Source organism: Paramisgurnus dabryanus, chromosome 1, assembly GCF_030506205.2.
Source record: "Paramisgurnus dabryanus chromosome 1, PD_genome_1.1, whole genome shotgun sequence".
In the NCBI taxonomy this organism is placed as follows: Eukaryota; Metazoa; Chordata; class Actinopteri; order Cypriniformes; family Cobitidae; genus Paramisgurnus; species Paramisgurnus dabryanus.
Window position 1 is genome coordinate 39,284,915 of NC_133337.1, and position 15,423 is coordinate 39,300,337.

General features: G+C 34.8%; 1 protein-coding gene across 1 annotated transcript; it reads left to right on the forward strand.

The window, feature by feature from the left end:
• The first annotated feature begins 3,789 nt into the window (after positions 1–3,789).
• On the forward strand, positions 3,790–13,316 carry LOC135743077 (legumain-like). The gene is made up of 14 exons (XM_065260612.2): positions 3,790–3,898; positions 4,078–4,166; positions 4,321–4,418; positions 5,463–5,544; positions 5,618–5,703; positions 7,470–7,545; positions 7,814–7,876; positions 8,032–8,098; positions 8,196–8,314; positions 8,386–8,475; positions 8,597–8,800; positions 11,872–12,039; positions 12,142–12,209; positions 12,981–13,316. Exons 2-14 carry the CDS (start codon positions 4,092–4,094, stop codon positions 13,030–13,032), a joined length of 1,248 nt encoding a protein of 415 aa, XP_065116684.1. The 5' UTR covers positions 3,790–3,898; positions 4,078–4,091; the 3' UTR covers positions 13,033–13,316.
• Positions 13,317–15,423: the final 2,107 nt, after the last annotated feature.

Genomic DNA, 15,423 nt, shown 5'->3' on the forward strand with positions numbered 1-15,423 from the left:
ACTTTGCTGCAGTGTCCTGTACGTTACCTAATTTATATTCATGAGACACGCCTTCATGATAGCCGGTTTCGTGATTCGCCAACTGACAGGCGCTAATTTTTCATTCAGCCAAACAGGTTGGCTGACTAGGCTAGCGTCCCGTTACGTAATGAATATTCATGAGCGAGCCTTCGCCTGAGGATTGGTGAGTTCGTGAGCCGGATGTTATCCGGGTGTGTTAAGCACATATTTGCAGACTGATTACGCTTGAAAAGCTGAGGGTTTAAAGCCTGTTTTGAGATCAGTGTGGCCTCATTGAATACAATGGGGTGTTTCCTTAAAATAACACACATCACCATCTATAGTCTGCAATATTGTGAAGTAAGATGCAGGTAAACTGTGGGGTAAATATATATATACACACACAAGGAGCTCTCTATTGAAAGTAAATGATTATGAAAGTACAAAACATTCTGGAAAAAACAAACAAATATATGTGGCTTTTTGTTTCTGTGTTGAACCCTACAATTAATTCACACTTTGAAAAGTATTGGTTAGCAATAGAATTAATTAACTCAGTTGTCTTGAAGGTTAGGTTGTTAACCCTTACTAAAATTAACATTAGGTGAGAAAAGTAGTCAGTTTTTTTTTGTTTTATTTGCAGTGATACATAGTAACCATCATTTCACGTATGATCTCACCATAGTAACCCATAGTATTTGTAGTACTACAACTATGGTACTACAAATGGTAATCAAATCACCAAGTAAATAACTAAAGAAAACATTTTTATTTTTATAAGGGAGACTAAATTTTGAGTCCTCAAAAAAAAAGAAAAGAAAAAAGGAAGTGGTTTTTGTTTATTAAACCATTGTATTGCATTTCTCCGATATTTCCACTTAAAGGTATAGTTCACCCAAAAATGAAAATTATATAAATTTTTTTCATCCTGATGTTGTTGTAAATCCGTATGAATTTTTTTATTCTGAGGAACACATAAGACAATATTTTGATAAATGATGGTAAGCACACAGCTGAGTGTAACCACACTGACTTCCATAGTAGGAAAATCAAATATTATGGAAGTATTGTGATAAATGATGAAGAAGATATTTTGTTAAATGATGGTATGCACACAGTTGACGGTACCCATTTAATTCCATCTTATTTGTTTTCCTACTATGGAAGTCAATAGTTACAATCAACTGTGTGCTTACCATCATTTATCAAAATATCTTCTTTTGTGTTTATCAGAAAATAGAAATTCATACAGGTTTACAACGACATGAGGATGAGAAAATTATGACAGCATTATCCCTTTAAGTGAACACCAATGTCTTGTGTTGCCCTATGTTAGAAATGTTCAATGAAAATAGCCCATGTAGCATTGCCCTCTGGTGGCCAAATATGTCATTCTCTTTTAATTCCCAGTTTATGTTTTGCTGTCTGTTGTACAGTATCCTAGCCTCTGGTTATGGTTTTCTTGACTGTTTTATTTACCAGGAAATATCCAGTAGCTCTGCTGGTGCAAATTAAACTACACAATAACTTAATGCTGTTTACAGTATATCATTGGGTAGTAACAGCTTTTTTATGTTTAATAATAAGCTTTTTTTTTAAATATATACAATTTTTCCTGGAGAAAAGTATTGAAATTATAAAGTTAGCCGAAATATGAAATACCATGGATTAATTATTTTTGCAGTGAAATTTTACTATTTTAAAAGGGTAAAAAATGTTCACCTACACTTTTTAGTCAAATTACATTTACATGCAGTCCAAAGATTTTTGTGGATTTGATGAACTGTATAATAAATTGCCCTTCTCTCAACTTGTGTAGATTTACTTGAATGTAGATTAACTGGTTCTTGACATGAGTATACAGTAACTAGATGCTGTTGGAAATAGCTTTACTTTTAATAAATAAATAAACGCAGATGAATTCATTAAATTATGTAAGACGTCATTATTTTAATTTGACAGAGATTGGTAGGTCTTGCTGTGTAAATGGTCACATCTTTTATTCAAAGACACTTACAAATGAGAGAGCGTTTGACATTTTGTCTATAGCGAACAAAAGGCCTAATGGTATGAGGAAGCTACTTTATATTCTGTTGCAGGCCCATCAACATTGGCAGATGTCACACTGTTACCCCATTGTTATTCACCTAATAATATGTACATTGATGTTTTGGGGCAAAAAAGGACAAACATAACCGTTGGGGTAACTTTGGTTTTAAAATGTTTATTTGATCCAACATTGGTTAAACAACCCTGCATATTCATTTACCACCGACTGACTGGGTTTCTCTCTTTTTGACCCAACCATTGGTATGAAATGAACCCATAATTTTTTACACATGACATATTTTTTAAGCACCATGTTAAACTTAAAAAAGTGCATTGAAATTCAAGCATGACGTAAAACAAACTAAACCTGTATGGTCTGTTCAACAAGATAAGCATAATGGGTTTCCACGAATCTCTCTTCTGTTGTGTTGTCTACTAGAAACAACATTCCTATGAACATGTGTGTGTCTGTGTGTAGGGGAAATACAGTTAAGACCTGTCGATCGGTTATGATGAATGAAAACCAGAAGACAAGAAGATCCTGGGTCAACCTTCCCTGACATTTAATACAACAATTGAGGATGTCCGATGCAAAAGCCGCTAAATGCCATCTCCATCAAAAACTAGATGATAATTTTAACTGAATGTTTTATACGATCATCAAATCTTTTTAGTCCAGGGTGCAAAGACCTGTTACAAAACTCACACACTCCTGAAGTTAGAAGTCTTCAGCGCTCAGAAACATGGTGATATGCAGTGCTTTCTCACAGTCAGATATAGCACAGTTTTTATTTAATGGTAAAGAGAGAAAGGTAAATAAAACATCTTTTCTAGTCTTATTTTATTTTATTAGACTTTTTTTTCTCAAAATCAATATAGCCTTAGAAGCTGGCAGGGCAAAAGAAAGAAAGGAAGGACAATGATTAAATTATGAACATGACACACTGAGAGACGGGCCTATTGTCCTGCCATTTGTTTTTTCATAACTGATTTTCACCAATTCTAATGTATTATTAATAAATACATGCAACTCTTTCACCTTTTTCCAAGCTTTTTACAAACTAAAAACGCATGTTTTCGTATCTGTAGTGCACTATAAACTTAGGGGTACTCACATGCACAGTATAACAGAGTACAGTATTATATTTATAATATGTAAAGTATAATAAACATAGACATGCACTGTAAAAAGTTGGTTAAATTCAAAAATTACTTTAATTGATAACACCTAAAAATTTGAACTTCATTTTAATTACACTAGGTGAAAATTTTTAGTTAGGCTAAATAAACATACATTTTTTTGATGTTACCGATTGAAGTATTTTTTTAAGTTGAGCCAACTTTTTTACAGTATGTGTAAATAATAAGTGTAGATATATGAATAAACATGCAGAAAACAGATGCATTTGACAGACAGATGTTCAGAGATCTTCATTTGCAGTTTCGTTTTCTTTCTAATGACACATAGTTTTGATTTCGTTTTAATCTTTAACTTAATTTTAGTTCATAATTTTCGTTGTAGTGTATTATAATGGTATATTGTTGATATTTGTAAATGTGTGTTGGAAAAAGATCAAATAAATGGTTAAAAGTTAAGATATCTAACACGCTTCATGTTGTGTTAAAAAACGCGCTTATAAATGCAGACGCGCGTCGTTTGCGCATTACAGTTTTTTAACAACTTTGGTTTTGATCCTCGCTGTTCTTTCATTTTATGAGTGAGGGAGTGTCAGGGTTTGACTGGCTGATATAAGTCACGTTGTGTGACGTCTTCCGTATATGAACAATGGTTTTCAAAACGATACTGCCTACAGCTGACAACGAGAAGATCGTCCGACAGTCGATACAGGTATGAAAATAAAACGAATCTTGTAAAGAAAAACAAGCCCACACACTCTGTTGGTTTTATTTATGTTAAATTGAACTTGTTAAAGTGAATATTACTTTATTAATATAAATGTATTACGTGATGAAATACGATGAATATTATATTTGATGCATTACACTATGTTCTAACTTTTCTCTTAGACTAAGCTCATGAAATGGCAGCAGCAGGTGGAAAACATTGGGTAATGCTTGCTGCTGGTTCAAAGAAATGGGACAATTACAGGCACCAGGTCTGTGGCTTACATTTACATTTATTTTGTGATTATGTGAATTGTCTTGGATTCAGTTGGTGTTGCAAGCCCCATACTCACCTGTCCACCAGTTGAGCTTTATGCTTGACAGGTGTTGGCATGAAGTTTGTAAAACATCTTTTGTCCATTTCAGGCCGATGTGTGTCACGCCTATCAGATAATGCATCAGAATGGAATCCCTGACTCTCAGATTGTGGTGATGATGTATGATGACATCGCTTATAATGACAAGTAAGAGATTTCCTGCAGGTCCACGTGGCTCATTTATTGGTGATGATGAATGTTTATAGCAGTGTTAACTTGGATCTTTACTGAAAATGCCAATTAAATCAACCATGTATAATAGCCTATTGTATTTAAGGTTCCAGGGAAAACCCAGCTTAAGTCAATTTTGACTATTTTTTATATAAAACTATCCTATGTAATGTAAAGAACATTATTTGAGAATACAACCTTGATAACTTTAATACTGACTGATTTCAGAGATTGACATCAAACTTTAATGTTCTTTGTTTCATCATTACACTGTTAACTCTACAGAAAGTGACTGGCAAACAGCTGCAGAACTACAGCCCATTTTTTACAGTATCATTTTGTATGGTGCCTGGGAATACAAAGCTACACTGTAAAAAAATTCCGTAGAAATTGCAGCTGGGTTGCCGGTAATTTACCGTAGATTTACATTTATGTTTTTTACTGGCAAGATTTTGTTCAAAGTTAAATGAAAATTAAACATTTACAAGTCTTTATCTTTACAGAGTAAAACTAAAAAACAGCATCAAGCAAAACATTCTGGGAAACAAAATCTGGACCAAAAAACAGAAAAAGGTTGATGATGATTTCTGGTTCCCAGAATGCTTTGCATGAGGCTGTTATTGTATAGTTTTATTCTGTAAAGATAAAGACTTGTTAATATTTGAAATTTATTTAACTTTGAACAAACTCTTGCCAGTAAATAACATAAATGTAAATCTAGGGTAAATTACCGGCAACCCAGCTGCAATAACATTGACATTTCTACGGAATTTTTTTACAGTGTAAAGTCGTTCTTTTGTGATTTACTATTTTCTTTATCATGTAAAGAACATCCTTTGAGAATATAACCATGATAACTTTAATATTGACTGAGATCAATGATTGAATTTAAACTTTAAAGTTCCTCTTCTTATCATTAGATTATCAGACTTGAACCTGGTTTTCACAGACAGGGTCACTTTTGAATGTAGAACACACAATGGGGCAACGAAAATTAAACAATATTTTCTGCCTCCATAGAAACCCATATCCTGGAAAGATTATAAATAAACCAAACGGATGGAATGTGTATCAGAGGGTTCCAAAAGACTACACTGGACAGGTAACATTACTTTTATTGAACGCATAATAGATTTTCTGTCCTGTATCTCATTATAATTATTATTTTCTTACAGGATGTAACACCTGAAAACTTTCTGGCTGTGCTCAGAGGTGATAAACGTGCTGTGAGAAGTAATGGTCCAAAAAAAGTCATTGCAAGGTTTGTTTGTGATAAAATCTCACTTTAACACAAACTCGGGGCAAACTGAACCTGTACTTTCAACCAGTGCTTTAAGTGGGCCGGAACGCGCCGGTACCCAGTACCAGCACTTCTAAATATAGCTCTTGAGCGTACCACCACCTCTCCGTGCACCCAGAACGTGCTTTTAGCGTACCGCAATGCTTATTTGAACATCTGTTTAAGGTTTAATTTAATCCTTTGGCTGGGCTGCCGCTTTTCAGAGCGCCCTTCACAATGTACGCTTCCTAATTCGTCCCACCGAGAGCAGAGACTACATTACCCATACACCCTTGCCGGTGGTGTAGTGGTGCCTGGAGAAGTGGGTATACTCTTAATTCATGCCCATATTTTTTTAAATAGAAGTGGGTATACCCCATGTTATCAAAAATAGAAGTGGGTATACTCCGTATACCTGCGTATACCCTGCACTACACCACTGACCCTTGCGTTTACAAGTTAAAAGCGCATGCGTCGCTTCTGCCGCTGACTGTCAGTCAGTGTGGTCTGGACTGGAGAGGTCTGTGTTTGTGTGTGAAACGCGCAACCATAGCTGCTTGGTTAAAATGAAAGTACAATGACCACTTAATATGCCCTCCTTGTTTTACACTCTGAGTAGTAAAAGAACAAGGTCAGAATCAGAGGATTCACTGGCTGACATCCCACCAAGCCAGAATGATATAGCTACAGGTCAGACGCAAGCTTTATCCAATACCCTTTTGTAGGTACGTGACAATCTCCGCTGTGTCACGGCTGTCAGTTTGGTTCAAGCACCTTCGGATTTCCTCAGGCAATGTGCAGAGTAAAAACATTCTTGAAATTGTAATAGACATTTAGTTTAATTGCAAAATGAAAAACAATGGGACAAAATAAAGTGATGACTTTCTAGTTTCAAATAGCCAGTATTTTGTTATTCTTGAACCCATGGACATGGTCTTAGTGTCATTTTAAGTTTTTTTTCAAGCTCTTTCTATCTTTAACTCACATATCTACCTTTTGCACAGATAATCCACAAATTTATAAAAGGATTTATTATTTTTTACAAGGTCGTCTGTTGACTGCTGAATATAAAACCCCTTCAATATTGGAGTCGAGTCAGCAAAAAAACAAAAACAAACTAGAGTACCGGCACCTCTTTTGGGCCACTTAAAGCACTGCTTTCAACCAAACCTGTGAGGCTGTAAATGTATTAAATATTATTGTGTTTGGATTAGAGTTAGCCTCAAAATGAAATATTTGATGCAGTTCAAACCAAATCCAATAGATGGCGTGAACCCCCAGTGCAGTTATCATTCAAATTATATCTGGAGATATCTGCACATGATGGTAAAGATCCAGAAACTGTGTGTTTGAGGTATTTTTCCCAGAATATTAAAGTGTGTTTATTGTAAACAATATGATACTCTCTACCTATACAGAAGGTAGCTACTGCATGTCCATGTACCCACAGTAGCGTCAATTTAAAATACATAAAGTCTTCCCTTATGTAAATAATTTCACCACAGAACACTCATCAATTAGCTGATAAAATGTTACTGTACTCGAAATGAAACCATGGGTAGTTTTCCTAATTGTAATCTGGATTCAGAAACTTGATGCTTTTCCCGCCCACTTTAACATAATCAATAACTCTTCACATTATTACAGTTCAGATGCAAATATATGCATGAACAGAACATAGTAATTGTTTAGTTAATGAAAATGAAAAGAATAAATGTTTGTAAAAATAATAATCTTTTGTCTCACAGTGGAAGAAATGATACGATATTCATCTACCTGTCAGATCATGGAGGTCCAGGCGTATTTTGTTTTCCTAACAGTCCTGTAAGTTTTAAAAGTATACCAGTATATGTTTTTGATTCTGTAATATTCAGATATATTAGTTTAAGGATTCCCAACACATGGAACCCTGGGATTTCAAAGCAAGTTTTAGCATCATGAACATACTGGTTGGTTGTCAATACTATTTTATCATTGGCCCATATTTTTAAGATCAGCTTTCTAAAGTGTAATTATATGACTACATGAATAAATTATTTTACAGCATTCAACGGCTATTTTTTGGTTATGTAATGCAGTCTTTTTCCTGCAGCTTTATGCCAGTGATCTTATTGCAACAATCAAGCAAATGGCGGCAGATAGGATGTTCTCAAAGGTACAGTATATTTATATACAGTACACACATTTAAAAGTACTCCAGATGTGTTTTAACCCTGAACATAACATATAAAGTCATAGTTTTTTCCTCTCAAGCGTTTAAGTTTTTATTTAACCTCTCAGTACCTCTCCAACCCTTTGATGTGGATGTAGATGGTGATTTATTTGGAAGCTTGTTATTCTGGATCAATGTTCACACAACTCCCCAGCTACATTAATGGTAAGAAAGAAAGAGGACTTCTATTAAAATAACAATAAAATAATTATAAATGCCAGACCAATAGCCAGCAGACATTGATCTTTAATTGTGTTTCTAGTGTACGCAGTGACGGCAGCTAACCCGATTGAGAGTAGCTATGCCTGTTATTTTGACCCTGTGAGGAAGACATATCTATCCAATGAATTCTCAGCTGTTTGGATGCACCACAATGAAAAGGTTTGTCTTTGCATAATTTTATTATTGGCTCAAATTATGCTAACAAATAAGACAATGCATTTATTTTTCAGTGTGACCTCAATAAAGCAACATTTCAGGATCAGTTTGGTTATCTTCAGAAAAAGAAGTGCCACTCTCACTTTTGCTGGTTTGGCGACATGGTAAAAAACATTGCGGATTTCACACAGGGTGCATTAATAAATAAAACTGTATCTTTTCTTTTTGTAAAAGAAGTCATTTACATTTGGAATTTAGATGCTGTGAAATTTGACTTTTCTTTAGAGTGTTGGTCAATGTCCAATCAGAGAGGTTTTGAAAAACGCCCCTCAGAAACCCCCGCAGATCATTAAAGCTCGAAAGCTCAGGTTAACTGATTTGACTCCTACCCATGAAGTCCCATTTACAATCTTGAAGCACCGAATTGCCACAGAAACTGATGCAGGAAAGAGACAAAGTCTGATCAGAAAACAAGAATCTCTTTATCAGGTTTGATGTCTATTCATTCAATACAGTACATTATACACTCACCTAAAGGATTATTAGGAACACCTGTTAAATTTCTCATTAATGCAATTATCTAATCAACCAATCACATGGCAGTTGCTTCAATGCATTTAGGGGTGTGGTCCTGGTCAAGACAATCTCCTGAACTCCAAACTGAGGCCATGTTTACATTAGAGCATTTGCGTTTTAAAACGGCATTTTAAAATGAAAACGATCCTCGTTTATACTGGCATTTTAAGAAGAATCTTCATCCACACTATACACCACCATAACTGCATGAAACATGACCAATCACGTAACTGGGCATGCGCATAAAAGTGTAAAATAACTTATTACTCTAATAATAGCTTACCTTTGTACGTTTATGCAGCCTAGGGGTGTGCGATATTGACAAAAAGTCATACATGGGTCCTTTGCTGGCAACTATAACAGACACTATTTTTGAACCTATAAAAATGTGTTTGGGAAAGTCTTATACTGTTCTATCTCCCCCCTACAACATATTAATATGATTAATAGGTTAATTTTGATTTTATAACTAAACAGAAAGGTCTTTATGATTTAAAAAGAAAGCATTCAAGTGAACAGTACTAAACAGTAGCAAACTTGAAGCAAAAATAAATTTCAGCAAATTCAAACTTCAATCAAACATAGTAAGAGGTGAAGTATTGCTTTAGCCTATACCAGAAATGCTTATTGCATTAATTTTTAAAAGTGTGCGAGGTCCGTGCACGTCCTCCGCTAGCAACACACAAATAGCTAAAAGCCAAGCGCCTAAACAAGCATTATATTAATGACGTTAAGTTTATTGTTTTTATTAATTTATATTCACAAAACTTATCAACAAAACATCGATTAAAATTAAGAGACAAATTATCTGAAACGAAATTCATTTTAAAGTAGCAAACAAAACTTACATTAAACTGGAAAATAATGTCTGACCCATTACAATTCTCCCTTCATATTGGCCTTTACAACGCCTATATGGAGTTTAAAATTACAGTCTATCTTTCGTAAGCTAACTAAATTTAAACAAAACATAAACACTTATACTGTTCTAGCTCCCCCTACAACATATTAATATGATTAATAGGTTAATTTTGATTTTATAACTAAACAGAAAGGTCTTTATGATTTAAAAAGAAAGCATTCAAGTGAACAGTACTAAACAGTAGCGAACTTGAAGCAAAAATAAATTTCAGCAAATTCAAACTTCAATCAAGCATAGTAAGAGGTGAAGTATTGCTTTAGCCTATACCAGAAATGCTTATTGCATTAATTTTTAAAAGTGTGCGAGGTCCGTGCACGTCCTCCGCTAGCAACACACAAATAGCTAAAAGCCAAGCGCCTAAACGAGCATTATATTAATGACGTTGAGTTTATTGTTTTTATTAATTTATATTCACAAAACTTATCAACAAAACATCGATTAAAATTAAGAGACAAATTATCTGAAACGAAATTCATTTTAAAGTAGCAAACAAAACTTACATTAAACTGGAAAATAATGTCTGACCCATTACAATTCTCCCTTCATATTGGCCTTTGCAACGCCTATATGGCGTTTAAAATTACAGTCTATCTTTCGTAAGCTAACTAAATTTAAACAAAACATAAACACATTAAACCCAACAACACTCAAACATTCATATAAAACAGACATTATCTATAAGGATACATGTTAAAACAATCCGATATAGCGTTTATAATAGCTGGTTGGTAGATGTTTAATATTTTTGGCAAAACCTCCGTTGCAAACCAACATTTACATGAATAAAATAATTTTTACTTTGAAAATGCGCTGTCACGTTAACATCAGCTGTTCGTTTACATAAGACTCCGTCTACGTTCATTTACACTCAGAGCAACGTCTGAGTTCTCGAACTAAAACAGGGTCTTCAGCGTTTGCGAACGAATCCGTTTATGAGGGTCGAAAACGGTGATGTAGTGTAGATGAAAGGCGTAAACGTAGCAAAAGTAACGCGTTTTAAAGCATAAACGCATTAATGTAAACATAGCCTGAATGTCAGAATGGGAATGAAAGGTGATTTAAGCTATTTTGAGCGTGGCATGGTTGTTGGTGCCGGACGGGCCGGTCTGAGTATTTCACAATCTGCTCAGTTACTGGGATTTTCACGCACAACCATTTCTAGGGTTTACAAAGAATGATGTGAAAAGGGAAAAACATCCGGTATGCGGCAGTCCTGTGGGCGAAAATGCCTTGTTGATGCTAGAGGTCAGAGGAGAATGGGCCGACTGATTCAAGCTGATAGAAGAGCAACTTTGACTGAAATAACCACTCGTTACAACCAAGGTATGCGGCTACAATTTGCACGAGCTCACCAAAATTGGACAGTTGAAGACTGGAAAAATGTTGCCTGGTCTGATGAGTCTCGATTTCTGTTGAGACGTTCAGATGGTAGAGTCAGAATTTGGTGTAAACAGAATGAGAACATGGATCCATCATGTCTTGTTACCACTGTGCAGGCTGCTGGTGGTGGTGTAATGGTGTGGGGGATGTTTTCTTGGCACACTTTAGGCCCCTTGGTGCCAATTGGGCATTGTTTAAATGCCACAGCCTACCTGAGCATTGTTTCTGACCATGTCCATCCCTTTATGACCACCATGTACCCATCTTCTGATGGCTACTTCCAGCAGGATAATACATCATGTCACAAAGCTCGAATCATTTCAAATTGGTTTCTTGAACATGACAATGAGGTCACTGTACTAAAATGGCCCCCACAGTCACCAGATCTCAACCCAATAGAGCATCTTTGGGATGTGGTGCACTGGATGTGCATCCCACAAATTTCCTCAACTGGGCCAACATTTCTAAAGAATGCTTTCAGCACCTTGTTGAATCAATGCCACGTAGAATTAAGGCAGTTCTGAATGCGAAAGGGGGTCAAACACAGTATTAGTATAGTGTTCCTAATAATCCTTTAGGTGAGTGTATTAACTGAATATATCTAGCTCAGATTAATGTTCACAATAGATGACAAAACAATCTTCAAAAACAAAGTATATGCTTTCTGACCTTTATCTTACAGGCTAGGGCTAAAATTGAGCGAACGGTTCAAGCTATCAAGCAACGCTTTCCTGCTGGTGCAGATGAGGATGAAGTGGATGGAGATTATAGTACTAGCATTGATTTACAGGAGTTCAAAACTGTAGCTGAGCATTTCAGGACAACATGTTTTGACTGGCACGTGGAAGAGGTGAATAATTTATATTTAATTTTATTTATGATAATATGAAGAAGACAAACAGACTCTCTGTCTCTCATTTATTGGCTATATGGATGTTTCTCTTTCCCACAGTTTGAGATCGCCTTGTCCTACATGCAGGTGTTTGCTCGTCTCTGTGCACGTGGAGTTGAAGCGGAAAGGTGTGTTTAATGCACCAACATCACTCCCAAAAGTGTGTTTTTGTTTGACTGCCTCATCAAGATCTTATTTTTATGATATGTCCATATGCAAATTATACCAAAGTCCCTTTAGGGAAGTCACTAGGTGGCCATCTTTGCAATGCCTCTGGGCAGTTATATCAGTCATGCAAGACTAAAATCCTATCTACTTGAATGGGGAAAGACAAATATAGCTTAAGTTAAATCCTAAAATCACAATGTAACTTTTTTTTCGACCAACAATTAATCTTGACATCAACTGTAGAATAACTTCTGTGTCTAAAACTTAAATTGTGCTAAAAACATTTGTATTCGAAGTCGTTTCGGCTACTGCATGCGCATCCACACAGGTTGTGACTACAAAGCTCCTCTTCCAAAGAATCATCTGTTTTATTGATTGATGATTGGTTCTTTTAACTGGAAGGCGGGACTTCTAGCGCCAAAGTGACCATATTGAGCGTTGCATTTACCCCATTTATAAATAACAGTGCCATCTTGTTATATCCAAAATATTTGCTTATACTTATTTTAGATTTTGACTGAATTAAAATGCTGTAAAATTACTATAACCACTTGTTTCACTGAACTTGTGTTCACATGTGAATTAAGATTTCAGACAAGATATAGTTTTATTTATTTTTAAATTTATAATTTAAAAAAAAAAAAATTTTTAAATGCTAATTAAGTAGGGAACTTTTTTTAAAAATCTACAGATTTTCCTGAAGTTGTTAAACATGTTTTTCTCTGTTACAGAATCAAAGAGGCCATAACAACGGTCGGTGAAAGCTCTAATGCGTTACAATGAAAGCATCCTTATGAAGAATTTATGAAAATCACAACAATCAAATCCTCACTGTAAAAGATGATATCAACATATATTTTTATGTTATTTTAACTTAAGAATTTAACAATTTTATAACTTCTTTTTCTAAGTTATGTCAACTTATCACAAGCCAAACTGAATCAAACTGTAGTTAAAAGTAGAGCATGTGCAGACTCATTTATTTCAATTATTTTAATAGATTTTTTTTAAAGTCTTTTGGCTTATATAAATATGTAAATATCTAATAAAACACAGTAGATGCCATTACATTTGTAAAGTGCTTTTACAACACATTAAGGTGCTTAGTCCCAGACTAAAATGCATGTTTGAGCTGCTCTAACTTAAAACTATCTCAGCATATATCAGTGCCATTGTTTTGTCTGTTTTGTACTGTTTTTTTTTTGTGAGGTATGTTTTTAAAACCTACTTAAATGTCCTTATATAATTAAGGCTGAGTCCTAGATTCATCTAAACCCTGTCTGGGAAACTCCCAATTATATTCTTAATAGAAAATAAACTGTATTATTGTTCATAATGTGACTATAGAAGGGATCATAAGTATTTGCTGCTGTTTAATCTTTTGATAAGATGATTTATTGTGGACAACAAGAATTGGGATTGTTAGAAAGAAAACAAAGGGCTCATTTCAGGTGGACACATATAATATTGCATGTTTAAACTGTCTTGAAAACAGTTTGCACTGCAGTGACACATCTTAAAATGTGTTTTACAGACAAGCCTTAGCTTAAGACAGAAGTTATTTAAAGAAAGATATTGTGGACGCTTTATTAAAAATGCCCCAAAAGAAAACGTTACTGGTGGGTGTCTTATAAGACCAAACTATGACACTGACATATTTTAAGATATGATGGTAATTCCTCCCCTGATTATACAAATATTGATATTTGTAGATTAGCAATATTTTTGTATTGCATTAACAACATTTTATCTGCTGGTTTTGATCCATCAATGTAAATTTTGTAGCTCTCTTCTTTAATGAAGTTTAGTATCAAGGTTTAATGTCATGGATGAAAAACACTATTTGTTATTATCCAAAGACATCACCACTGCATGTAATACGGCAAGACCTACCAATAATGTTTCTGACATCATTTAAATTAATAAACAAATGGTTAAAGTTATTTCAGCTTTAATAAACAAATAAATGAGAGAGTGTTTGGCAGGCCGTGCACAGACCTTTTTTGGGGCATGTGCTGAAACAGAAACATGAGTTATAATTGTGTCTGTTTAAATTATTAAAGGTTAAAGTTAAAACTGGAACACATGAAGCTTACCTCAAGTGACTAATTTCTTAATTTTATTTACAATAATTTATCATTTTATAGCAACATGGAAAATGTGTTTTACATGAATTCATAATTTATCACTTATGTTTCATTTCAATCTTGCAAGAAAGGGACATCAATCAGTATGAATGAATTAATTCAAGTCTTATTCAGATTTGGAATAGCTAAACTGTGCAGGCTATCTGCATGCTAAACACAAACATTATATTTTTGGTTATGAATATTGGGACATTTGATTCTAAATGAAAACGTCATAGCATAGGCAGGTATACATATGGCTAACACACATAGTAAGCTGTGTACATGTTTAACAACATACAATAAATGATTGAGATAAGTAATATGCGTAATTTGTTTGAATACAAACACCAACTATTATTGGACCTTATACATACAGTATATTAGTATTTGCAGAGGTTTCCTGGCTTAAAATGAGGTGGTGCTATCCTGATGCACACATGCATGTGGCTCAACAACACACTTTACAATCAGTGTATGCCAGTCTGTGCATGCGCCCTGCAGTACTCCATCCTTCGATCCGACTGGCACTTGCACACTTTAATTTGGAGAGAGTTAATGCTCTTTTGCTCTGGTGTGCCTCCATCGGAAATCTCAATTTCAAGAGTGTACTCCATTGAGTGCTCGGTACTGAAACCTCCCTGCTTCGCCACAAAACTTACAGTGTTATCTAAAACAAATATGAATAATTAAAATAGTGCATTCATTAATTTTGCTTCTAGTCATGGGAAATGACTGATTACATCTACCACAGGTGCAAGTTCATGGTTTTAATCAGCAGTGCTATTGTTGACTCTGCTTTTGTTATTCTGTTGTTGCTTGCTGGGAAATGTTGCTGAGATCATTTTGACAATTCAATGCAAGTGTAATGATGAGTGTAGGCAGTAACAAAGAAACAGAATCAACATCACAGTGAAACAATACTTGACCAAGACAACTGAAACACAAGGGCAATATATACACCAATACACGAGGGACCAATAGAACAAAAGAACTACAAAAGACTACAGACATGACAGAAAAATGTCAAGACTTCAAAATAAGAGAC